Genomic DNA, 27,702 nt, shown 5'->3' on the forward strand with positions numbered 1-27,702 from the left:
TGGGACTAGATTGCGTTGGGATATCTGGTCGGCATGGACCGAAGGGTCTGTTTCCATGCTGTACATCTCTATGACTCTAAGTTAATTTACCTCTAGCCAAGGGCAGACTATAATTTATGATTAGAAAGTTTAATTGTATTGGAGGATGTCTTAGTAATATAGACAAAGCTTGTTGGTAGGAAAGATGGCTTTAGAGTGGATGAGTGATTTGATCATGGCATTGTGATACAGTAAATCATTCAAGTCAGTGGACCAACAAGGAATCTAGTGGTAGTAGGATACAGTATAGTGAGGGGGATTGACACTACTGACTGCAATGAAGAATCGGAGTTCAGGTGGCTGTGCTGCCTACCCAGTGCTAAGGTTCAGGACATCTACTCAGGAACATGCAGTGACAGGTGGGGCATCCGGTCATCATGGTCCACGTAGGACACAGATAGGACAAAGAAGCATAGTCAATAGGTGCCAAATTTGGATTATTAAGCCACAAGGAAATTCGCGAAGGGCAAATCAGATCAATAGGATGAATATGCAGCTCAAAGACAAGTGTGGGAGACCTGTGTTCCAATTTGAGAACACTTACACTAGTAATAAGGAAAGAATGTCCTGTCAGTACAAGTCTGTCTCCATCTGAACCATGCGGAGGCTAGTACTCCTTCCAGTTCTATAACTATACAAGAGGATTTTGAACTATTAATAGAGCCAAGAAATAAGATATGGTAGATCAAAGAGTAGAATCAAGACAGGTATTAATAAGGAAATGATAAACAGACTGTGACAGGAAAGGTTGTGGAGTATTCAGGTCAAAGAGTAAATCAACAGGTAAGACTAGAATTTACAAAAATAATAAAAAACATGAAATTAAAGGCTCTGCATCTGAATAACACATAGCATTTGGATCAGATGCATGGAGTTTGCAAACAGAAATGATAAGAATGGTCATACAGATGTACAACATGGAAACAGACCCTTTGGTTCAACTTATCCATGCTGACCAGGTATCCTAATTTAAATCTGGCAGCATTTGGTCCATATCCTCCTGAACCCTTCCTATTCATTCATATACCCATTCAGAAGCCTTTTAAAATGTTGTGATTATACCAGCCTCCGCCACCTCCTTATCCATGAGAGACTTTGCTGCAGGTTGTCACAGATTGGAACCTGAACGTTGGAGAATACAGAACATTTGGGAATGACATCAAACTCAGAAAAGGTAGCTGGGTTGCTCTGTTAATTTGATATCAGCACAATAGAAAGTGATAACTAAGCTCAGGAAACCAAGAAGTGAAAACAGTTTGGGTAAAAATGAGAAATATGAAGGCAAGAAATCACTGTTGGAAGTGGTGCACAGGCTCCCTAACAGGAATAACTGCAGCATAAAGAAAGCAATATTGAGAATGTCAGAAAGGCACATGACTATTTAGGTCTACCAACAGATTGGAAAAGTCAGATGTGTGAAGGTAGCCTAGATTCGGGGTTTGTAGAAACAATCCCAAAAACATTCTAAAGAATAACATGTTCTGAAGCTGACCACAATGCAGGCGATACAAGGCCTGGTTTTGTGTTACAAGACTGGATTAATTATGATCCTGACTACAGGAGAGGATTCATGATGTGTTGTAATTCATCGGCTATAGAAACAAGAAAAGAAGCACAAAAGAAATTGAGATCCTGGATCATAATGGTTTGGATTTTTTTTTTAAAAACTCATCTCAGAAAGCAAGAAAAAGGAAATAGCAATAAAAAGCAATAAAATTATAGAGTTGAAGAATCCGAGCTAATAACAGACTTAATATAGGAAATCTAGGTATGCTGAAAGTCCAAAGTTTGGGTGAAGATTTGTAGCTCGGGTGCTCGTTGTTGTGGTTCTGTTCGCCGAGCTGGAAATTTTTGTTGCAAACGTTTCGTGCCCTGTCTAGGTGACATCCTCAGTGCTTGGGAGCCTCCTGGGAAGCGCTTCTGTGGTGTTTCCTCAGGCATTTATAGTGGCCTGTCCCTGCCGCTTCCGGTTGTCAGTTTCAGCTGTCCGCAACCCAAAGGACTAGCCACACTACCATACATCAGGAGCATTTCAGAACTGACAGTTGAAACTTTATTGCTGGAACAGCACAGCAGGTCAGGCAGCATCCAGGGAACAGGAGATTCGACGTTTCGGGCACAGGCCCTTCTTCAGGAATGAGCAGAGAGTGTTCAGCAGGAGAAGATAAAAGGTAGGGAGGAGGGACTTGGAGGAGGGGCGTTGGAAATGTGATAGGTGGAAAGAGGTCAAGGTGAGGGTGATAGGTCGGAGTAGGATGGAGGCGGAGAGGTCAAGAAGACGACTGCAGGTCAGGAAGGCGGTGCCGGGCTGGAGGGATCCGGCTGAGACAAGGTGGGGGGAGGGGGGATGAAGAAACTGGTGAAGTCCAAGTTCATCCCCTGCGGTTGGAGGGTTCCCAGTCGGAAGATAAGACGCTCCTCCTCCGACCGTCGGGTTGTTGTGGTTTGGTGGTGGATGAGTCCAATGACCTGCATATCCTCGGTGGAGTGGGAGGGGGAGTTGAAATGCTGTGCTACAGGTTGGTTGGGCTGGTTCGCCCGGGTGGCCCAGAGGTGCTCTCTGAATCGCTCCGCAAGTAGGCGGCCTGTTTCCCCAATATAGAGGAGGCCCCACCGGCTGCAGCGGATGCAGTAGATGATGTGGGTGGAGGTGCAGGTGAATCTGTGGCGGATATGGAAGTTTCCTTTGGGGCCTTGGAGAGAAGTGAGGGGGGAGGTGTGGGCGCAAGTGTTGCACCTCCTGCGGTTGCAAGGGAAGGTGCCGGGAGTGGAGGTTGGGTCGGTGGGGGGTGTGGATCTGACAAGGGAGTCGCGGAGGGAGTGGTCTCTACGGAAAGCTGATAGGGGAGGGGAGGGAAATATATCCTTGGTGCTGGGGTCTGTTTGGAGGTGGCGGAAGTGACGGCGGATGATGCGCTGTACATGGAGATTGGTGGGGTGGTAGGTGAGGACCAGTGGGGTTCTGTCCTGGTGGCGGTTGGAGGGGCGGGCTCAAGGGCGGAGGACGAACCAACCCAACCAACCTGTAGCACAGCATTTCAACTCCCCCTCCCACTCCACCGAGGATATGCAGGTCATTGGACTCATCCACCGCCAAACCACAACAACCCGACGGTCGGAGGAGGAGCGTCTTATCTTCCGACTGGGAACCCTCCAACCGCAGGGGATGAACTTGGACTTCACCAGTTTCTTCATCCCCCCTCCCCCCACCTTGTCTCAGCCGAATCCCTCCAGCCCGGCACCGCCTTCCTGACCTGCAGTCTTCTTCTTGACCTCTCCGCCTCCATCCTACTCCGACCTATCACCCTCACCTTGACCTCTTTCCACCTATCACATTTCCAACGCCCCTCCTCCAAGTCCCTCCTCCCTACCTTTTATCTTCTCCTGCTGAACACTCTCTGCTCATTCCTGAAGAAGGGCCTGTGCCCGAAACGTCGAATCTCCTGTTCCCTGGATGCTGCCTGACCTGCTGTGCTGTTCCAGCAATAAAGTTTCAACTTTGATCTCCAGCATCTGCAGACCTCACTTTCTCCTTTCAGAACTGACAGCCAGACTACTGCGACCACTAGGACTTATAACAGCACACAAACCAACAGCCACCCTCAAGACAAGAACTCACCAGAACGAAGGACCCGATACCCAGCATGAGCAAAACCAATGTAGTGTACAAAACCCCATGTAAGGACTGCACAAAACACTATATAGGACAAACAGGAAGACAGCTAACGATCCACATCCATGAACATACACTCGCCACGACCAGATATCCTTAGTAGCCACACATGCAGACGACAAGCAACATGAATTCGACTGGGACAACACTACCATTACAGAGCAAGCCAAACAAAGAACAGCCAGGGAATTCCTAGAAGCATGGCACTCATCCACAAACTCCATCAACAAACACATCGACCTGGACCCAATATAACGGCCATTACAGCGGACAGCTGAAACTGACAACCGGAAGCGGCAGGGACAGGCCACTATAAATGCCGGAGGAAACACCACAGAAGCGCTTCACAGGAGGCTCCCAAGCGCTGAGGATGTCACCTAGACAGGGGCTAAACGTTTGCAACAAAAATTTCCAGCTCGGCGAACAGAACCACAACATGCTGAAAGTCGACCAAACTTGACCTGAAGTAGCAACTGAGTGTTAAACTGGATAGGAATACTTCTTATAACAGAGAAAGCACAATTTCGGCAATACAGCTGAAGTAGGAGCAAATTACTACAGATGCTGGAATCTGTACTGAAAACAACAAATGCTGGAGAAAAACAGTGGGTCACACAGCACCCATGGAGAGAGAGCAAGCTAACGTTTCAAGTCTAGATGACTGATCATCAGTGCTGAAATGAAGTGTGGAGGGGACAGCATTTATGCTATAGTTTGGGGGGGTCGGAGGGGTGTTGTTGGGGAACTGGGGGTTAGTAGATATAGGGTGCAGGTGGAGAAAAGATATTGATAGTTCAGATTAAGTAAATGCTATGTGAGCATGGCAGAACAATGACAGGTCTCCTGCCAGACTTGAAAGGACAGACAGTCCCCCGGGACAAAGAATATGATAAGCTAAAAAAGGGGGAAGAAATAGTTCACAATTTGAAGGTGTTGAACTCAGAAGGCTGTAAAGTGCCTAGTCTGAAGATGAGATGCTCCAGTTGCACTGTGATTTGCTGGAGCACTGCAGCAGGCTGAGGACAGACATGTGGGCATGCAAGCAGGATGCTGTGTTAAAATGACTAGCCCACAGGAAGGTCAGGATCATGCTTCTGTACGGACTAGGGGTGTTCCGCAAAACAGTCATCCAGTCTGTGTTCAGTTTCTCCAATGTAGAGTTGGCCACATTGGGTGCAGTGAATACAATACACAAGATTGGAGGAGGTACAGGTGAAATGCTGCTTCACCTGGAAAGACTGTTTAGGTCCTTGGATGGTGAGCAGGGAGGTGGTGAAGGGGCAGGCATTGCACCTTCTATGGTTACATGGGCAGGTGCCGTGGAGAGTCAGAGGGGCGGTGTTGGTGGTTGGAGAATGCACTGGGGTGTCCCAGATGGAACAATCCCTGTGAAATGCAGACAGCGGAAGTGAGGGGCAGATGTGTCTGGTGGCATTCTGCTGGAGTTGTCTGAAATAGCAGAGAATGGATCCATTAAGAATGGGGAGGCTGGTGGGATAAAAGGTAAGGATACCCCCCCCCCCCCCCCAAAACTATAGCATGTCGTCCCCTCCACACTTCACATTGGCTCTGATGAAGAGTCATCAAAATGTTGTCTTGCTCTCGCTCCATGGACGCTGTTTGACATGTTGTGATCTCCAGCATTTGTTGTTTTCAATAGAACTCAAGTATTCAGTTCTTACCCTCAACATTGTTATAGAAGTGGCAAGTCCGGGTGGATGTTTTTGCTCGACACATGTGGATCTGAAAGAAAAAACAATCAAATCTCAAGTTGATACATTCTGAGCATAACAATAATGTCTTGAGCACACTTTTGAGTGTTAGGACCTAGCAATTTCTTTTCTAGAAAAGCATTTGAAAATTCCATTAAATTTCCATGAACGTAGTTTCCCTAACATAATTACAAGCTCAATTATTACAATCCAGCAGCTGTGTCAGTTAAAAGCTACTAAATTGACACAGCTGGATACAAATTGGTGAACCTCTTGATCGGAATGGATCAAATATTCACCGAGCCATCAGGGGTCCTTGATGCTTATTACTGTATCACCAACTTGAAATAGAACAGGAACAGAGAATCATTAGCTAAATCAAAATGCTAGACTCCTCACTGTGGAGCTCAAATTTGAGTCCCAGTTCTGGCTGCTTTTCACTCCCAGCTCTCCTCTGCAAAAGCACTGGTGAATTCAATCTGAAATTAGTTAAATGATAAGAAAATGAAAGATTTCCAGACCAATTTTGCTGAAATCTAATTTGCTAAAGGAAGTCAGCCTTAATAGCAAAATACTAAAAGCACATCGGTGGGCTGGGCAGCAAAGAAAATGAACACATTATTTTAAATCATTGTCCTTTTGTTTGAATTAATGTCCAAAATCTGCTATCTTAAGCAATCTACATGCACTGGTTATGGGCATTGCAAGTGACGATAGCAGGTCCAACTTGCTTTCCATCACACAGCTGATTAGGAATCTTCACAAACTACCATTGGCATAGGATTTGTGGGTTGATACTCAACCAGTTTGGCCTCATTATAAATGCGGCCAAATTATAAATTGTAAATTGTCAATGATCAATAGCAAGGAAATGCAATTAGTTGCCATTGAAACGTGCAGATGGATTTCAGGCACCCCAACACCACGACTGACATCAGTTCCAGAAAACAACATTGACCCTCAGGTCCTAATGAGACTTTTCCAAACTTTGATTTGGAGATGCCGGTGTTGGACTGGGGTGGACAAAGTTAAAAATCACACAACACCAGGTTATAGTCCAACAGGTTTAATTGGAGGCACTAGCTTTCGGAGCAGACAGCCACCTGTTGAAGAAGCGGCGCACCAAAAGCTAGTGTTTCCAGTTAAACTTGTTGGACTACAACCTGGTATTGCATGATTTTTACCTTTGTCCTAATTTTAACAATAATATGTAAAACACAAAAAATACTGTGTATGAAATTGCATAACTACAGAGTTAGGAACATTGTTCCACCAGGTTTCCTGCATATTTCCAATAAGAATAAAAAGTTTATCAGACTGCTGCTTTTATACCTAGTTAATTGGCTTCAAAAGAATGATATCTGGCCATAATACACTAGACAGAAAAAATGCTTAGCACTCCTTGTAATTCTGGATAAAATTTTCAGACTATATATTGTTGGCAATTACTTGAATTATTTCTGATTCACATGAAAACATTCGATAAACAAATGTACTGCTATCATCTTAAATGATACTTCAAACATCATTTGCTTGCTTTCTCACTCCTTCTAATTATAGCATCTTATTGAGTCACATAACAGTTGAATCCTCCTTGCATCTGCAGGAGCAAAGCAGATGAAGGAAAAAAATGCAAAGAAAAGGCACATCATAAAAAAGGAACACAAGGAAAATAATTTAACTACAGTTCAGAAAGTTTTTTTTTTACCTTCACATGATTGCTTTCCTGTTTCATTACTTCAGGGTGGATACACAACTGTTCTCTTGATCCAAGAACACACACCTTCGGTCTACACAGGAAAAGGAATGGAATAAAAAGTGACAACAAAATGATTTGGTCATTAAATTCTAATTTATATTTCTCATCACAGAACATTTGCAAACATTCAAACTGTAATTCTAAATAAAGTGAAAACATGAACATAGGTTACAAACAGTTCCACAATTCAAGTCAGGATAAGGTAAACAGACAAAGTCTTTTCCCTGGGTTGGGGAATCCAGAACTAGAGTGCATAGGTTTACTGTGAGAGGGGAAAGATTTAAAAGTGACTTAAGGGACAATGTTTTCATGCAAAGGGTGACGAGTGTGTGGAAAGAACTGCCAGACGAGGTGGTGGAGGCTCGTACAATTACAACATTTAAAAGGCATCTGGATGGGTACATGAATAGGAAGGGTTTGGAGGGATATGGGCCAAGCACTGGCAAATGGAACTACATTAATTTGGGATATCTGGTCAGCACGGACAAGTTGGACGGAAGGGACTGCTTCCGTGCTGTACATCTCTATGACTCTAAGTTAACTGATTCAATTGCCCAATAATGCCAAATGTCATCCAACATAATCTTAACCTTCATCACAGATTGCAACATGAAAATCAACAAACAAGAAAATCTTAAGTAATTAAAGCTGGCTTGCTGCACTGGCTAGGAGAAAGTGAGGACTGCAGATCCTGGAGAGTCAGAGTCGAAAAGTGTTGCACTGGAAAAGCATAGCAGGTCAGGCAGCATCTGAAAAGCAGGAGACTGGACGTTTTGGGCATAAGCCCATCAGGAATGTGAGGCTGGAGGGGAAGCAGAGAGATAAATAAGAGCGCGGGGATGGGCGTGGGGCTGGGGGAGGAGGGCAAAGGTAGCTGGGAAGGCAGGCGATAGGTGGATGCAGCTTTGCAGTGATTGTGATAGGTCTTTTGGGAGGGCAGAACGGATAGGCGAGAAGATGGACAGGTGAGACAGGTCCATCCTCAGTGGAGGAGACCCAGGACTTGCATGTCCTTGGGGGCATTAGAGGGGGAGTTGGAGCAGTCAGCCACAGGGAGGTGGGGTTGTTTGATGGGAGTGTCCCAGAGATGTTCCCTGAAGCACTCCGCGAGTTGGCGTCCTGTTTCCGATGTAGAGGACACCACATTAGGAGCAACGGACAAAATAGATGAGATGGGTGGATCTGCAGGAAAATCTCTGCCAGATGTGAAAAGATTGGTTGGGGCAGAGGTGAGGGGGGAGGTGTGGACACAGGTGTTACACCTCACGTAGCAGCAGGGAAGGTGCTGGGTGTGGAGGGTGGGTTGGTGGGGGACATGAACTTAACAAAGGAGTCACGGAGGGAATGATCTCTGCACAATGCAGATAGGGATGGGTAGAGAAATATCTCTCTGGTGGTGGGGTCTGACTGTAGTTGGTGGAAATGACGGAGGATAATGCACTGTATCCAGAGATTAGTTGGGTGGAAAGGTAGCTGTGGGAGTCAGTCGGTTTGAAAAGATATCCATGTTGAGTCGGTTGCCCGTGATGAAGTCAGAGAGGTCCACGAATGGGAAGGGAGGGAGGTGTCAGAAATGGTCCAAGTGAACTTAAGGTCAAGGTGGAAGGTGTTCATGAAGTTGCTGAACTTCTCATGGCCTGTTCAACCTCTTCATGGGAGCACGAGGTGGTGCCGATACAGTCATCAATGTTATGGAGCAAAAGGTGAGCAATGGTACCGGTATAACAGAAGATGGACTGTTTCACGTATCCAACGAAGAGGCAAACGTAGCTGTGGCCCATGCGGGTGCCCATGGCTACTCCTTTGGTCTAAGGAAGTGGGAGGATTCAAAGGAGGAGTTTGAGTGTGAGGACCTGTTCCACCGATCAAATGAGTGTGTGTCAGTGGAGGGGTACTGGTTGGGTCAGCGGGAGAGGAAGAAATGGTGGGCTTGTAGGCCCTCGCCAAGCCGTCTTCAGTAGTTTCCACATCTCCCCACCCCCTACCTCATCCCAGATCCAACTCAGCACTGCCCTCTAGACCTGTCCATTTTCCTTCCCATCTATCCATTCCATACTCCCCATCAACCCATCACAATCACAATCAACCCCCACCTGCATCCACCTATCACTTTCCCAGCTACCTTCCCCTAGCCCCACCCTATTTATCTCAGCTCTCCCCCCAAACTTCTTGTTGAACGGCTTATGCCCAAAATGTTGACTCTCCTGCTCCTCAGATGCTGCCTGACCTGCTGTGCTTTTGCTGCACTGACTGCAATGTAACTGGAAATTTATCAATCTTTATGTCTTTAAGACACTATTTCTTCAAAAACGTTAGAATATAAACATTACCCTTAAACTGTCATATAAAGAATACTTTACAGTAACATCCTCCTACAACATAACCAAAACCACTTCATATTGGTCAATTGGTATGAAAATGGTATTATAACTAGCAGTTAAACTAGAAACTCAGAATGTCAGATTACTGAAAGTTTAGTGTCAGAGAAGTCAAGAACTCAGAGATTGTATTTCCTTTATAATAAACTAACATTTAATCCAAGTTATTCTGACATGGGCAGGTTTTGAAAGTTCACAACTAAAGGGCAAAATTAATGGAGGCAGATGGGTATGAAAGATCACACTGCTAGTGGCACGCTAATGTGCCACTACCATCCCACCCTCAGGCCTTTTAGCCAGAGGAATTTTACAAGCTGCCTGTAGGCTCCTCCTCTCTTGATGATCCAGCCAATTAAAGGGTCTGCTCAGCGCCCGTAATTGCACAGTGACACTTCCTTCTCTTCACTAATTAGGCAATTCAGAGAAAATTGGTTCTGAATGTCTGTTTTCTGCAGGTCAAGTCAGGATTTGATCCAGGCATTGAGGATCTGACCAAAAACATGAGTCATGTTTGCTATCACAAAATAAAAGGAACTATATGCACAATTAATAATGAACAAACATCCATTAAAATTGTTTACATAACATTTTCTCACTCCAGTATGTGACTAAAATCTAGTAATAGTTCACTCACTTTAGTTTAACGGGCATGGTCAGTAAAGTTCAGAAAAAGACAGAAGATTAACTGAACTGCTCCAAAATAAGTATCGTACCTGTATGCTGTGTTCCTTAGCTCATTAATAACTTGTGAGAGTTGTGAATGTGTCCTTGATGCATAAATGATCTTTGGGATATCACTGTAACTTGCTGAGTGGAGATATTCAAACAATATTAACACATCAGTAAAAAATAAAAAATGACTCACTGACTCATGTAACAACACAAATTAGCAATGAGGTCGAAGCACTAATGAAACCAGAACTGGTAAAACTTTGAAACACATTGGCGCAGACAGACCAGTCAGTCAGAAATTTGCTACCTTAATAATAACAACATTATATGAGCACCATCTTTGGATAATGTAAAACAATTTCCAGATTTGCAATGAAGAGACAAAAGGAGATGTTAACTGTAAGTCTAATACAGTTATTAACAGAATGTAGAATTTTGTTGGATGTGGAAGGACACACTAACCTAGCTTAAAAACTTATCTTTGCACAGCATGAGTGGCACTTCGATATTGGGTGCACACAAGTGTGTAGAAAATTACAACAAAAATGGTTATCATTCCAGCTTGAGACTTTTGTCAAAACTGAGGGACACTTGATGCACTGGTTTCAAAGAAGGGAGGAGTAAACAATGGCCTATGTCTCAAATAGGAACTTGATGTGCAAGGTGAATAAAATAGTAACCCAAGTAGAATTAGGCATCAAGAACCATGTGCTACTCCGATTCTAGCCTCTTATTTATCCCCAAGTATTATTGCTCCACCACTGGTAACAGTTCCTTTAGCTGCCAATGATCTGGAATATACAATTTATTCCCTCTTTAGCTAATCTTTTGGTCAACCACATTAATATCTCCTAATATAACTTCTATTAAATGTTATTTGATTGGTGTCCCATAAATCATTTTTGAATGCTTCATTACTTTCAGAGCAATATATAAATGTAAGTGATTCTTACATTCTCTTCAAGGCCAAACTATTCACAGCTCACATTTTGACAGCTGGCAAGTCACTTTCACACAAAGGCTTCCAAAACTGGGCAAAGATACTTTGGAAGTGACACAAGATCCAAACTTTGTACGAGAAGTTAAAAGATCTTTGCACATATAATCTAAAAGATTTTACAAGTATGAAATAAGCAATACTTAGTAAATGTTGAATAAACTAACCCTAAACTCACTTCCATTAAGAAACAATTTCCAGATCAACTAACATAAAAGCAATATACTGTACTACTGATGCTGGAGATCTGAAATAAGAACAAAGTGCTGAAGAATCTAAGCAGGTCTGACAGAAAAACAAAATTATGTGGAGAGAAAAACAGAATTAACATTTTGAGTTCAATGACTCTTGTTTGAAACTGGAGAGAGAGGTGGAAAAGTCACAGCTTTTATGGGGGGGTAGGGGAACTATTGGAACCGAAGCCTATATCAGGGAAAGGTTAAGGGAGTTGGAGATCCAAGCAGTCAGAGAACACAAGGTTAAGGGAGTGGCAGTGCTTGTAGAGAAGACACCATGGACATAGATTGGTGAAAGAAAGAAAATAAACCTGAGCTCTGACTTAAAGCAAAACCATGAAAACCAAGGTTACTTTTAGAGGGATGGCAGTGAAGGCAGTGCAATGTTCCTCTTGCAACATGTTTGAGGTGAGGGAGGCCATGGACGTCCCTGCTGATTACACTTGCAGGAAGTGCACCCATCTCCAGCTCCTCCAAGACCGTGTTAGGGAACTGGAGCTGGAGTTGGATGAACTTAGGATCATTCGGGTGGCAGAGGGCGTCATAGATCGGAGCTTTAGGGAAGTAGTAACTCCAAAGATTGCAGACAGATGGGTGACAGTGAGGGGGACTGGGAGGAAGCAGCCAGTGCAGGGACCCCCTGCGGCCGTTCCCCTCAAGAACAAGTATACCGTTTTGGATACTTGTGGGGGGGACGACTTACCAGGGGTAAGTAATGGGGCTCAGGCCTCTGGCACGGAGCCTGTCCCCGTTGCTCAGAAGGGAAGGGTAGAGAAGAGCAGAGCAATAGTAATTGGGGACTCGATAGTTCGGGGCACAGATAGGCGGTTTTGTGGGGGCGAGAGAGACCACGTTTGGTATGTTGCCTCCCAGGTGCAAGGGTACGTGATGTCTCTGATCGTGTTTTCCGGGTCCTTAAGGGGGAGGGGGAGCAGCCCGAAGTCGTGGTCCACATTGGCACCAATGACAAAGGTAGGAGGAGGGCTGAGGATGTTAGGCAGGCTTTCTTGGAGCTAGGTTGGAAGCTCAGAGTTAGAACGAACAGAGTTGTTGTCTCTGGTTTGTTAACCGTGCCACGTGATAGAGAGTCGAGGAATAGGGAGAGAGAACAGTTAAATGCGTAGCTACAGGGATGGTGCAGGAGGGAAGGATTCCAGTATTTGGATAACTGGGGTTCTTTCTGGGGAAGGTGGGACCTCTATAAACAGAATGGTCTACACCTGAACCTGAGGGGCACTAATATCCTTGGGGGGAGGTTTGCTAGTGCTCTTGGGGGGAGGGGGAGGGGGTTTAAACTAACTCTGCAGGGGCATGGGAACCTAGACTGTAGCTTTAGGATGCAGGACCTGGAGTGCAGGGAGGTTAGGAACATGGCATCAATCTCAAAGAAGGGCGCCTGTAAACAGGAAAGTGGCTTGAAGTGTGTATACTTCAATGCAAGAAGTATACGAAATAAGGTAGGTGAACTTGCAGCATGGGTTGGTACCTGGGACTTCGATGTTGTGGCTATTATGGAGACATGGGTAGAACAGGGACAGGATTGGCTGTTGCAGGTTCCAGGGTTTAAATGTTTTAGTAGGGTCAGAGGTGGGGGTAAAAGAGGGGGAGGTGTGGCATTGCTTGTCAAAGATCGTATTACAACGGTGGAAAGGACGATGGATGAAGACTCGCCATCTGAGGTAGTTTGGGCTGAGGTTAGGAATAGGAAAGGTGAGGTCACCCTGTTAGGAGTTTTTTTTACAGGCCTCCTAATAGTCCTAGAAACGTAGAAGAAAGGATTGCGAGGATGATTCAGGAGAAGAGTGAAAGTAATAGGGCTGTTGTTATGGGGGACTTTAACTTTTCTGATATTGATTGGGAAAGCTATAGCTCAAGTTCGTTAGATGGGTCGGTGTTTGTCCAATGTGTGCAGGAGGGTTTCCTGACACAATATGTAGATAGGCCAACAAGAGGTGAGGCCATTCTGGATTTGGTTCTGGGTAAAGAACCAGGCCAGGTGTTAGAATTGGAGGTAGGTGAGCACTTTGGGGACAGTGACCACAATTCGGTGACTTTTACTCTAGTGATGGAGAGGGATAAGTGTGCACTGCAGGGCAAGAGTTATAGCTGGGGGCAGGGAAATTCTGATGCGGTGAGGCATGACTTAGGATGCGTACCTTGGAAAAGTAGGCTTCAAAGCAAAGGCGTAATTGATATGTGGAGCTTCTTCAAGGAGCTATTGAGTGTCCTTGATAAGTATGTACCTGTCAGGCAGGGAGGAAAGGATCGTGTGAGGGAGCAGTGGTTTAATAAGGAATTGGAAGCCCTTGTTAAATGGAAGAGGGCGGCCTATGTAAAGATGAGGCATGAAGGTTCATTTGGGGTGATTGAGAGTTATAAGGTAGCCAGGAAGGACCTGAAGAGAGAGCTAAGAGCAGCAAGGAGGGGACATGAAAGGTCATTAGTTGGTAGGATTAGGGAAAACTCCCCAAGGCTTTCTATTGGTATGTCAGGAATAAAAGAATGACTAGGGTAGGAATAGGTCCAGTCAAGGATAGTAGTGGGAAGTTGCGTGTGGAGGCTGAAGAGATTGGGGAGACACTGAATGAATACTTTTCGTCAGTATTCACTCAGGAACAGGACATTGTTGCCGATGTGAATACGGAGTCACAATTAAGTAGAATGAATGGCTTTGAGGTATGTAGGGAAGAGGTGTTGGAAATTCTGGAAAGGGTGAAAATAGATAAGTTCCCTGGGCCTGATGGCATTTATCCTAGGATTCTCTGGGAAGCAAGGGAGGAGATTGCAGAGCCTTGATTTTTATGTCCTTGTTGTCTACAGGAGTAGTGCCAGAAGACTGGAGGCTAGCAAATGTGGTTCCCTTGTTCAAGAAGGGGAGTAGGGATAACCCTAGTAACTATAGGCCGGTGAGTCTCACTTCTGTTGTGGGCAAAGTCTTAGAGAGAATTGTAAGGGATAGGATTTATGAACATCTGGATAGGAATAATGTGATCAAGGATAGTCAGCATGGTTTTGTGAAGGGCAGGTCGTGCCTCACAAACCTTATTGAATTCTTTGAGAAGGTGACTAAGGAGGTGGACGAGGGGAAAGCCATAGATGTGGTGTAAATGGATTTTAGTAAGGCGTTTGATAAGGTTCCCCATGGTAGGCTACTTCAAAAAATACGGAGGTATGGCATTGAGAGTGAGTTGGAGGTTTGGATTAGGAATTGGCTGGCTGGAAGAAGACAGAGGGTAGTAGTTGATGGTAAAGGTTTATCTCGGAGTGCCGTTACTAGCGGTGTTCCGCAAGGATCTGTTTTGGGACCATTGCTGTTTGTCATTTTTATAAATGACCTGGAGGAGGGGCTAGAATGTTGGGTGAGCAAGTTTGCGGATGATACGAAAGTCGGAGGAGTTGTTGACAGTGAGGAAGGATGTGGCAGGTTACAGCGGGATATAGATAAGCTGCAGTGCTGGCAAATGGAGTTCAATGTAGCTAAGTGTGAGGTGATTCACTTTGTTAAGAGTAACAAGAAGATGGGGTACTGGGCTAATGGTTGGATACTTGGTAGTGTGGATGAGCAGAGGGATCTTGGTGTCCATGTACACAGATCTTTGAAAGTTGCCACCCAGGTAAATAGTGCGGTGAAGAAGGCATATGGCGTACTGGCTTTTATTGGTAGAGGAATTGAGTTCCGGAGTCCTGAGGTCATGTTGCAGTTGTATAAGACTCTGGTGCGGCCGCATCTGGAGTATTGTGTGCAGTTTTGGTCGCCATATTATAGGAAGGATGTGGAGGCACTGGAACGGGTGCAGAGGAGGTTTATCAGGATGTTGCCTGGTATGGTAGGAAGATCGTATGAGGAAAGGCTGAGGCACTTGGGGTTGTTTTCATTGGAGAAAAGAAGATTTAGGGGTGACTTGATAGAGGTGTACAAGATGATTAGGGGTTTAGATAGGGTTGACCATGAGAACCTTTTTCCACGTATGGAGTCAGCTATTACGAGGGGGCATAGCTTTAAATTAAGGGGTGGTAGGTATAGGACAGATGTTAGGGGTAGGTTCTTTACTCAGCGAGTCGTAAGTTCATGGAATGCCCTGCCAGTAGCAGTGGTGGACTCTCCCTCTTTATGGGCATTTAAGCGGGCATTGAATAGGCATATGGAGAATAGTGGGCTAGTGTAGGTTAGGTGGGCTTGGATCGGCGCAACATCGAGGGCCAAAGGGCCTGTACTGCGCTGTATTCTTCTATGTTCTATATATACTGGATGAGGGGTTGGGAAGTATCAAAATGGAACATAGAGTCCAACGACTGTAAAGTGCCCAAATAGAAAATGAAGTGCTGACTGTGTATCTGTGTCTGGAGCTGCTAAGTTTATGCAGCACTTTTGTTTTCATTCCAGATCATAAGTTATATCTCTTTATTTGAAGTCATCCTGTAAATGTGTCAATATAGCTCTCTTTAAGGGTCCTATTTAACAAAACCTTGTGCCTTAGTCAAAGGTTTAGTAAAACCTTTGGTTCGTTACTTTGTTAATTTATCATAAAAATGAACATTTCAACATAATCACAATTGTTTATTAAATTATTCACTCTCTTCTCATCACATTTTCATGTTATAACTTAAACAAAAGCAAAGCTGAACACAAGTATTTCACTTCTGGAATGCACGAAAACCCAAGTATCATTTAAAGTTCTACTGTATGGGTAGTTCTCCTATAATACCATTCCAGTGAAACCTCACTTAATAGAGAACTCTTAATAGAAATAATGGGGCCGAGGGGAAAAGTGGGGTTAGGGGCAGGCCAACAAAATATAAAGAAAAATTACTCACGATCGCAACAAAAATCACCCAAAAGTTTAACACAAGCACAGCACAGCCTGAATGAATGCTGAAATCATATTTCTTAATTAAACAAAGTGAATTTTACAGAGTACATTTACAAAATGTAAGAAAGCTGCTCTCTGTACAGTACCTCTCACAGAAAGTGGCTCTGTCAGCAGCTGACATTGGCACATGGGCAGAACGGCGCAGAGACTTCAGCACGGGCACCAGCATGTGTGCATAACAGCACAGAGACTTTGGCACACATCGGCGCATGCGCACAACGAAGCACACAAACCAATTCCCGCTGGAATCGCGCTATTCAAAGTCTCCAAAAGACCCTTCCCTAATTCTTCAGCGACATTACAGCCAAATCACACTACTGAAATGTGTGCTTATCTCAGAACTACCTGTACATAACAGTGACACAGTACTTTTCATGTCATAGTACTGAACAGTACGATGCAGATACCTTCAGTCTGCTGACCAAATAATCGTAATTGCTTGTGTTTGGAGTTATCCCTTGCCTAAACTGTGAGAATGTTCCAGATCAATGTGAATAAAGCTATTTAAGGCCAATGGAGGCCTGAAAGTAACTCAAATTTAGGATATCTGAACATATACTGCAGGGATTTCACATGCTTGAAAAAAGTAAATGAAAGGCTTTTAAATCCAATTTTATTTTACATTGGATTTTGTTTCCTTACATAATATTCAGGCACAGTTAAATTTCTGAGTTAATTTATGGTAAAAAGTGATTTATTTTAATATAAAAACACATTTGCATCCTCATCTTTTGTCTCTAAGCAAGTTAACACACATTAAAGAGTTTGAGAAGCAGCAGTGAGTCTCTGATATCTCAGCACAATAAAGTTTCTTTTGTGTTTACACAGCACTTAACCATTAAAGAGCAAAGTCTATCTGGCATCAACATATCCATTCGTCTAGTAGTCATAGAAGAAAGGAATCCTGGTTAACTTTTACTTTAAGCTCAGGAATAGGGTATTGACAACACATTATTAAATCATAGTATCCCTACAGCATGGAAAGAAGCCATTTAGACCATCGAGTCTGCCCCATCACTCTGCAGACCATCCAACTCTACCCCTGTATCTTGACATTTATCCATCCAACCTGCACATCCCTCAACACTACAGAGAAATTTAGTACAGCCAATCCACCTAACCTGCACATCTTTGAACTGTGGGAGGAAGCTGGAGCACCCAATGGAAAGCCACACAAACACGGGGAGGATATGCAAATTCCACACTGACAGGCACCCAAGATTGGAATCAAACTCAAATCCCTGGTATTGAGGCAGTAGTGCTAACGACTGAGCCCCCATGCCGCTCATTAATGCTCTTGATTCATACACAAAACATATCTAATTTTAATACATCCTTTGGTGAAGTTTTAAAAACTCCTTAAATTAAGATATTGCATCAGGAGTGTAATTGGTTAGCAATACAGACATTTTCCAACTAGATAATACAGTGTTGGGTGTTTATTCAATTAACTCATCAAGGTAGGTTGTAAAAATATTTTGATGAATTTTCCAGATTTGTTCTCAAACTAGAACAGATGCATTGGTGGCAGCATTGCAACTTGTAGCAATGCATCAGGTCTAGGAAGAGCAACAAAGCATTCAGGGTTCTAATTTGCAGCCATGTTTCATAAATCTCATTGGAATCGACATTTCCGCTCATCAGGTTTGTCAAAAGTGAATCATTTGTGTTGCATCCCATTTTATGATGGCCAAAGCAATCACTGATATTTTGTTAGAAGATAGAGGGGGATCAGGGCCTTCAGAACAGGACTCTATGTGAATCACTGGTTACAGGAAAACAGACAATTGATGGAACAAGGGAAAACAATGACAAAAGTTGAGTTTACCTGAATCAGCATCTACAGATGCACTGCCCCATGAAGACAGAGATCGACCATCAAAAAGTTCTTGCCCATTTAACTGACGGGATATTTTACTTGCTGAAATACTGTCTCTTACATGTTCCCTCCAGGCCAAAGCAGCACACAAAAGACAAAGCGTTTTTCCTGTACCAGTAGGGCTTTCTAGAATCCCATTTACTTTCTGCAATACAAGAAGAGAATGATTCATAAAAGCATTCCTTTCAGAGAACACTAATTCACTGTCAAAAGTATCTCAAGTTAGTCTTCCTTGAGTACTTGCAGAAAGGAGAGAGGAAAGATTTGGAAAACAAAAACAAATTGGTGGATTGATAAAGCTTCATACACTAGTCAGTTTCTAAATAACACATGGGGAAAATTTCTGCTCTTGGCCATTTAAAGCTAAACCTCAACACATATGAAGAACACAACTTATTTAGCAAAAAGTTCCATAACTCATAACTAGCCAAAAATTATTTTATAATATACAGACAACAATATCAACTGGTACAGTGCCAAGTAGAAATCACCAACTTGTCACAAGGGTAACTACTACAACACTGTTTTAGCCGCATGCACTAAATTTAGTAGATAACACCTTACACACAAGGTTGTTTAAGAAATGCCTACCATAATTCATTGCCAAAGACTGCTGTCTCTGTCCTGAGTTTTGACCACTGAAGCTAGTAATACTCCCAAGGATTAAAGAGTGAATAGAACAGCGGTGCTCCGCCACCTATTAGCTGTTGGTCAAGAAGACGATGGTCACGTTATACTCATTAAGGGTAGTTTGGTTTTGTGACCTTTCACCCACTAGGAATTGGATTTTATAAACAAAAACAATATTTCAGCCAACAGCACAGCACAGGATCAAGCTAATAATAATTCATACACTGTTTAGGATACAATTCGGGTTTCTCATTGTGGCTTATGTGACTGCATTATGAAGCCATACAACTCACCATGATTCTAGACTGATTCTCAAGTCCCAGCAATAAGAGAGTGGGGCAGTATAATTGGCATCAGTGCAATTGAGTTCAGATGATGAGAGAGAATGGGTGCAAGAGTGCGAAAGAGACCAAAAACAAGAATAGAAGCATCTATATCAGTGGAGGAGTGGTAACTTCAACCCTACTGCGGGTAAGTTACATTGCTACTGCACAATAATACGGAAAAACTAAACATAATCTTAGTGAAAAAGGATTAGAAATATCCAGCTTTCAATTTCACAAAAGTATTAAAATTATTTTCTTGCAGTAACACAAAGTAATACAGCAGTTTGCTCTGACTATAGATTGTAACAACACTGCAGTGTTAGAAATGCCTCCTTTCATGTTTAGAGAGCTGCAGCAAATTCCTCGTTCTATTGAATGAATTATTAGTTTGGTTTGCTGCAACATTAATGAAATCTTTTCGATGTCAGGTGTAAAATAGTGATAATAAAGCTACATTACTATGGTCATATTACCTTTTGCAAACATTCTATCACCTTAGACATATAATCTTCTTGGCATTTATAAGGAATGTAAGGAAAATCTATCGTAATCCCATCAAGCTGTATTTTGGGCATCTTGGTATCTAAAGACAACAAAATAAAAACCAGAAGTAATTAAAATTAAGAAGAGAATACATGACTTGAGTGTGATAATATTTATAAATTTTCCAAAGTTTACTAATAGAAAAGCAAAGAAAAACACTAAAAATGCTGGAAATCAGGAACATAAACAGAAAGTACTGGCAATATTCAGCAAATCTGACAGCATCTGTGAAGAGGGAAGAGAATTATCATTTCAGGTCAATGACCTTTCATTAGAATACAGTTTGTTCAACTCTGCTTTTCTATCCATGAATGCTATCTGACCTGCTGTGTATTTCCAGCATTTCCTGTTTTTAATCCGCAACTTCTTGTTTGATCATTACATTCAAGATTTTTCTGCTTTGTAACCAAAATATCCAGTACCGTCCATTTGCCTTCCTGCCTCATGAATTAAAAGGAAAAAGCTTAAAAAGACTGAAGCCCAATTTTTAAAAAAATGAGCATGTGAGTAAAATGCAAAACTCAATGCTACTCTTCCTCATTTCTACTGGATTCTAATACAACATGTCCACAGCATCTTCACTTACAACGTTTATATATGATTAGATATCCCTTTCAATGAAAGCTTTTGAAGACAATCCAAAGCATGCAACAGTGAAAGATGTGTCAGTCACTAATTTCAAAATATACAACCATCTTGGGAAAACCATTAGCCAGAAACTGAATTGGAACAATCACATAAATACAGCAGCTACAAGAACCGGTCAGAAGCGAGGAACCCTTATGACTAACTTGCCTACTGTCTTCCTAGCACCTGTCTGCTATTGACAAGGCACAAGTAAGTGTGATAGTATTACTCTCCACTTGACAGATTCAGTCTGGCTGCAACAACATACAAGACACTTTGCACCTTTCTGGATAAAGCACCCTGGCGGACTGGCACCCCATTCAACATTCACTCCCTCCACACTGACAGCAACCATCTAATAATTACATTGCAGCAACTCACTGAGGCTTCTTCAACAGCACATTCTAAACGCACAATCTTTACTACCTTTAAGATCAAGGACAGAAGATGATTGGGAATATCATAACCTGCAATTCTCCTCCAAGCCACACAGCATTTTGACTAGGAAATATACCACCATTCATTCACTAACATTGGGTCAAATTCTGGAATTCCCTTCCTAACAGGCTTATCTATAATTAAAAGTCTTCAAAGGTTCAACAAAAGGTGGTGGCGTAGTGGTAATGTCATAAGACAAATAAGCTAGAACTCCAGGTTAATGCACTGAGGAAGCTTGAGTTCAAATCCCACCATGGGTTGTTTTTAATTATACATGGCCTATAGTCCACACAATGGTTATTGATCACTGTAAAGATCTATTTGGTTCATTAATGGCCTTTAGGTAAGAAAATCAGCCTATATGCGACTCCAGAGCATTGTGATTGACTGTTAACTGTCCTCTGGGCAGTTAATGTTGGCCTAGTCAACAAATAAAAAAAAATGCAGTTCATTACTACCTTCTGAAGTAATAAGGTGAGCTAGCACTGCTGCCTCACAGCACCAGAGACCCAGGTTCAATGCCCGTCTCAGGCAATTGTCTGCGTGGAGTTTGCACATTCTCCCAGTGTCTGTGAGAGTTTCCTCCAGGTGCTCCGGTTTCCTCCCACAGTCCAAAAATGTGCAGGTAAGGTGAATTGGCCATGCTAAATTGCCCGTAGTAGGTGAAGGCGTAAATGTTGGGGAATGAGTCTGGGTGGGTTGCTCTTCGGAGGGTTGGTATGGACTTGTTGGGCCGAAGGACCTGTTTCCACACTGTAAGTAATCTAATCTAATCTAATGACTCAGCCAGCAATGCCATAGTGCAAGATTAAATTTAAAAATCACCAATGCACTTTATAACACACTGCACCTGAAACTGATATTTAAACTAATGGTGAAACTTACACTCATTGATCAATACATATGTTGGAGACTCCTATAGTTCCACACACTGCAAGATGAACCTTGTTAATAGCACCCTGGTCACCTGCTCACCATACAAATATGACGACAAGATTGCGCATATCAAAACTATTCTGCATAATAATGGCTACCCTGATCATTTGGTCTGTATTGTCCAAAGTCAGTAAAGGGCATAATTCCACTACTTTTAACCCTGAACTTTGTCCAGTCTACTTGAAATTACCCTGGAACAGGAAGGTGCCTCTAAATCTAAGCAAAAGGTGCAGCTAGCTATATCACTCTGCTTCTCTGCAGTAAACACTTGGTGGCATTCTCAATGAGCAAGATTCTGCTGTCAGTCAAAAAATGTTTTGCTTACCACACAAATGAATACTGTGATCAGTGCCAATGTGATACCAGATAGATAGGCAGTATGTCCCATTGACTGGTGGACTATACCAAACAACACATCCCTTTGGTTGCTTGTAATAGGGAGCATATGTGTGGTGCTGGAAAAGCACAGCCAGTTGTGCAGCATCCGAGGATCAGGAGAGTCAGCGTTTCAAGCATAAGCTCTGTGCTCGAAATGTCAACTCTCCTCCTCCTTGGATGCTACCTGACCAGCTGTACTTTTCCAGCACCACACATTGGCAGTATGCTGATCCTGCTTATCATTACTCATAAACCTCAGAACATAGCTGCCAACATTAGATGTAATCTTGCTGTTAAATAACATTGAGAGGCATAGAGATGTACAGCATGGAAACAGACCTTTCGATCCAACTCATTCATGCCAACCAGATATCCCAACACAATCTAGTCCCACCTGCAAGCATCTGGCCCATATCCCTCTAAACTCTTCCTATTCATATACTCATCCAAATGCCTTTTAAATGTTGCAATTGTACTAGCCTCCACATTCCTCTGGCAGCTCATTCCATACATGTACCACCCTCTGCGTGAAAAAGTTGCCCCTTAGGTCTCTTTTATATCTTTCCCCTCTCACCCTAAACCTATGCCCTCTAGTTCTGGACTCACCCCACCCCAGGGAAAAGACTTTGTCTATTTACCCTTTCCATGCCCCTCATGATTTTATAAGCCTCTATAAGGTCACCTCTCAGCCTCCGACACTCCAGGGAAAACAGCCCTAGCCTATTCAACCTCTCCTTATAACTCAAATCCTCCCAACCATGGCAAAACTCTTGTAAATCTTTTCTGAATCCTTCAAGTTTCACAACATCTTTCCGATAGGTGCAGACCAGAACTGCACAATTCCAACAGTGGCCTAACCAATGTCCTGTACAGCCGCAACATGACCTCCCAACTCTTGTACTCAATACTCTGACCAATAAAGGAAAGCATACCAAACGCCTTCTTCACTATCCTATCTACCTGTGACTCCATTTCCAAGATTATTATATAATTGTGACTGTGCTAACAGATGCACCAGAAAACAACTTAAGGTGATCTATTTGATTTGCAGCTTGGTTCATCTGAACATTCGAGAAGCTACATATTAACACACAAGATCCTGATCAGTGCAGGCAAAAGAAATTTGTCCATATAATCACACCTTTTTATGGAGGACGGGGTCATGAAAAAAATCCAATTGTTGTGGTATTCCCCCCAAGCAATGCCCTGATCCATTGAAGACTACCTGCCTGATCCGAGATTTTTCAGCTGACTAAAGTTGATAGTGCCTGCTGCATCTCCATGTCAACCACAGTTGAACCAATCAGCACCCTCTTCTGTTGCTGTATGAATTGATATTCTATTTCCAAGTTTGGTTTCTTGCCAGTCAGTCCTGATGAGTGCAAGGCAAAAAGTTTTAACTTTGCTAAAAAGAGACAATGTATAAGTTCTACAAAATCTCTTCCATTGACTAGGTACACAGATGTTTGGGATTGTCAGTGCAAGATCCTGATATTTGACTTCTGGACAATAGTGATAACATAAAAAGTCTCGGGCTAGAAATTAAAAATCAAGCTTATCAAATAACATTAAATTGATAATGACTAAATTTATCTTAAAATCTCAATTTTAAAATATTACTTTTTCAAGTCCTGGACATCATCATAATTTGGAGGCCACTACAAGCAGAGGAGAGGGCAAAACAGAAAGTGAGGACGGAATCAGAGCGTAAGTTAACAACATATGATGGTAACTCAGTGAAATTCCAGACAACTAACTTATAATGGTCACACACTAACTTCCCGCATGACAAGTTAACTGCAACATTTGTAAATTTCATGTGCTCATAACAGTGGACAATCAGATCACCAGGAATACCACCTGTGGGAATGTGCAATCCCAAAATCGGCATAAACATGGCAATGAATGACCAGAGGTCATTTTCAGATTAAGCCTGTCCTTCAGTTTCCAGTCTGTACATTGAAACGACATGAACCCTTTCAGCAACACACTAATCGCGAGGTTTCCCAAAGAAAAGCATTACCTCAGTTATGTAAACGCGGGAGAACAAAAATTGGACTGCATTGGATAATTGGTTCAAGTAGTCTTCATTTAAAATAATTCAAAGTTTGCATTAAAAAATATTAAACGAATCCACGATTTGCAACAGGCAATTTAAGTAACCCATAAAAGTGAACTTTGTGATCAGTTAATTTGAAATAAGCAAAGGTAGACTGGAAGCTCAGAGAGGAGTTGTTGCTGGATCTCGGTGATGAGGGATGATTTCCTTGTTGTTAGTTTGAAGCCAGCTTATTGCATTCACCCAGTTACAGGGACCTCCAGATGAGAGCAGCGCCTTGCTGCTGGAAAGACGAGTGACGGGCCCAAGCCAGAGAGCGAGCTGTAGGATCCCCGGTACCGCTTCCCTTGCTGCAGCCGCCTGCCTGAGATCAGCCCGGGTTCGGCTGCTCCTCCTCTAGCGCTCCTGCTCCTGCCCCTATTGCTGCTGCTTCACATGTGCAGACCCAGTCACTGTGCTGGGCGCGGGGGAGGGACCAGGCTTCCAGGAACTTGTCCTTTCAGTTCGCTCAGTGTCAACCGAGTTTTCAAACTATCCTTCGGAAGTGGTTGAATGCTCATTAAAAATACCACCACGTCTGAATTATAATGAAATGCTAATAATATCAAAGTGCTGCTGTATTTTTATAAGGCGCCTGACGAAGCGGGCATTTACTTGCAGCAACAACCTTTATTTATATAGCGCCTTTAATGTTATAGTACTCCCGAGGTTTGTTACACTTGCTTTGTTCCTTCACAGTATGTGGCCAAGTCAGCATTTATTGCCTTTGCCTAATTGCAAATAGTCACACAACACCTGGTAAGGTCCTTCACCTGACGAAGGAGCAGTGATTAGAAAGCTTGTGATTTTAAATTAATCTGTTGGATAAAAAGTGGTGGCATGTGACTTCTGACTTTGTCCTCCCCAATCTGGGGGCAGCACGGAGCCTCAAGTGGTTAGCACTGCGGCCTCACAGCACTAGGGTCACAGGTTTGATTCCAGCCTTAGGTGACTGGCTGTGTGGAGTTTGCACATTCTCCCTGTGTCTGCGTGGGTTTGCTCTGGTTTCCTCCTACAGTCCAAAGATGTGCAGATGAGGTGAATTGGCCATGCTAAAATTGCCCACAGGTGCATTAGTCAGAGGGAAATGGGTCTGAGTGGGTTACTTTTCAGAAGGGCCTGTTTCCACACTGTAGGGAATCTAATCTAATCCAATACTGGCATTTCACATCATGGCTTCTGTAATTAAGAGGGCAGTTAAAAGTCAACCACACTGTTATGGGTTTGTAAGTGAGAACACCACCAACAATTTTCCCTCCAAGCCATTCTCCATCCTGACTTTGAAATATATCGCCATTCCTTCATTGTCACTGGAACAAAATCTTGGAATTCCCTCTCTGCTTGCATTGTGGGTCAACAGATGGGCTGCATCGGTTTAAGAAAGCAGCTCACCACCACCTTCTCAAGGGCAACTAGGGATGGACAACAAATAGTGGCCAGCCAGCAACACATTTTAAAATGTATATGTAGGCCAGATCAGGTAAAAATGGAAAATTTTGTTCACTAAAGGTCATTGGTGAACTAGACGAGTTTTTACCGACAATCACCAGGAGTTACATGGCCACCAGCAGATTAGTGATTTATTCCAGATTATTTTACTCCACTCCAAATATAAAAGGAACAGAAATAATGTAAAATGCAGACATGAATGTTCTACAGTGATGGAGTAAAATCACTTTCCTTTAAATAAATTGTTGTATTGTACAAAAAGGCAGAAAATCAGAAAAGAAGCCTTGTACTGTTAAGAAATCAGCAGCTGAATGAAAATACATTTCAACCCTCTTTTGGCAGTTTGTTCATGAAAAAGTGATTGCTATTGACACAATGGGAAAGGCATCATTAAACTCTATGAAATATCTATGGATGGCAAATTATTTTCCAGTAAGTGATTGGGATGGCACCATCACATCTAAACTCAGGCAATGCCTAGGGGGGGATCATCTTGCAGCAAATGGTATACATCTGTGTCTTCTCCATTTCTTGCTCAGCCTCAGCCTAATTCTGAAGGCCTATTCCCCAAATGAAGCCAAGATACTTTGTATGCTTTGTGCTTACAAATCTGATCTTTATTTGTGTCTTCAGTGTCAGCTTCCCTCCTTCAATGCCATCTGCAAAATCATGAAGGGTATAGACAGAGATGATAGAGATAAGCTTTTTCCCAGGGTGAGGGATTCAATAACGAGAGGTGACACATTCAAGGTGAGATGAGAAAAGTTTAAGCGGGATCCATGCGAAAAGTACACAGAAGGTGATAGGCATCTGGAATGCGTTACCAGCAGAGGTAGTAGTGGCAGGCATGGTAGATTTATTTAAGGTGCATCTGGACAGATGCATGAGTAGGTGGGATATGAATGTTAGGGAATTGGGCGATAGGTTTAGACAGTGGATTTGGATCGGCACAGGCTTGGAGGGCTGAAGGGCCTGTACCTGGGCTGTAAATTTTCTTTGTTCTTTTCTTTGTTCTAATTCATCTTTCACACCCATTGGCAGACGCATTTTCCCATCCTAATGTTATTAAATGGTTTGACTTTAACTACTTTTGAAATAAAGATGTAAAGTCTGTAAACAATAAGCAATTTGCAGGCATCTCTGAATAATCAGTTCAAACACCATAGCCATTGTGTTGGTGAATCTCTGGTTCTGGCTTTGGGACAGAGCCTACCATTTCACCATGAACAGCAAATTATATAAAAAGGGGTAACTAAATAGCCTATGATGTCTCAAATTGACACAAGCGGGCAAATATCTAGATTAAAGAGACAGAAAATCACCTAAAGATGCAACCCAACCATAACTAAATCAGGTGTTGAAAAGAGACCAAGGCTTACAATGATAAGTTAGAGTTGAACTGAAAGGAGAAGAGGCATTTATCAGGGCTCTCTTTCTGTTGCTGTGCTTAATGGTTTTACCGTTATATTTCAGTGCCTCGAGCCACTTGCTACTAAATACGCCAAGGATCTAGCAGGTGGAAATAAGATGGAGAAAGGAAGGCTGACAATGTTTTTATTTGTCATGTGTGAAATAAATGGCCAGCAATAGTTACAGAGAAGATAGGCAAAGGAAAATTTAGTTTGCTTGGCCTCACTGATACATTTTCCCACCATTCCCAATACCCTATCTGATTTCATTTGGGGATTGTAACAGGAAAATTAGGCATACCATTTGCTGAGCCGGACTTCTCTTTTCAGTAGTCTACTGTACCACATTTAATTTTTAAGATTCTCATAAAAAATCTAAAAATCCATTAAATGCAGAAGAACTTAAGATGGAATCAGGACTATTAATGCTAGAAAATGTGAGGAATATGATTTACGATAACTAACGGTTGGATTAGCAATTAAAAAGAATTAATAAACATAATTTGTTTATTTTTTAGAATTATGTAATTCAACTCTGGTTAACACTACAATTAAAATGAATGAGTATCTGTACAGATTTGGGTACACTGGAGCTGGAGAGCATGCCACCATAATAAAACATTTCACAAGTATCTGCACTCCCATTAGCTGT

At 42.7% G+C, this 27,702-nt stretch overlaps 1 protein-coding gene across 5 annotated transcripts in view; it reads right to left on the minus strand.

Moving 5' to 3' along the window:
* The window catches only part of rtel1 (regulator of telomere elongation helicase 1), a 159,888-nt gene extending 135,261 nt beyond the window's left edge, over positions 1–24,627 (minus strand). For 2 of the 5 annotated variants that reach the window (XM_043710325.2, XM_043710326.2), the window contains exons 1-6: positions 24,118–24,627; positions 19,646–19,755; positions 18,166–18,361; positions 10,275–10,368; positions 7,133–7,214; positions 5,395–5,455 (exon numbers count right to left, since the gene is read on the minus strand). In XM_043710325.2, the coding sequence (XP_043566260.2) occupies positions 5,395–5,455; positions 7,133–7,214; positions 10,275–10,368; positions 18,166–18,361; positions 19,646–19,747 (535 nt within the window). In that variant the 5' untranslated portion in view covers positions 19,748–19,755; positions 24,118–24,627. Of the gene's footprint in view, positions 1–5,394; positions 5,456–7,132; positions 7,215–10,274; positions 10,369–18,165; positions 18,362–19,645; positions 19,756–24,117 lie in introns of those variants that run through there. The other 3 variants (XM_043710324.2, XM_043710323.2, XM_043710327.2) reach the window with 3 other exon arrangements.
* Positions 24,628–27,702: the final 3,075 nt, after the last annotated feature.

Source organism: Chiloscyllium plagiosum, unplaced genomic scaffold (genome assembly GCF_037043375.1).
Source record: "Chiloscyllium plagiosum isolate Xiang-an unplaced genomic scaffold, Cpla_swu_hap1 HiC_scaffold_15, whole genome shotgun sequence".
In the NCBI taxonomy this organism is placed as follows: Eukaryota; Metazoa; Chordata; class Chondrichthyes; order Orectolobiformes; family Hemiscylliidae; genus Chiloscyllium; species Chiloscyllium plagiosum.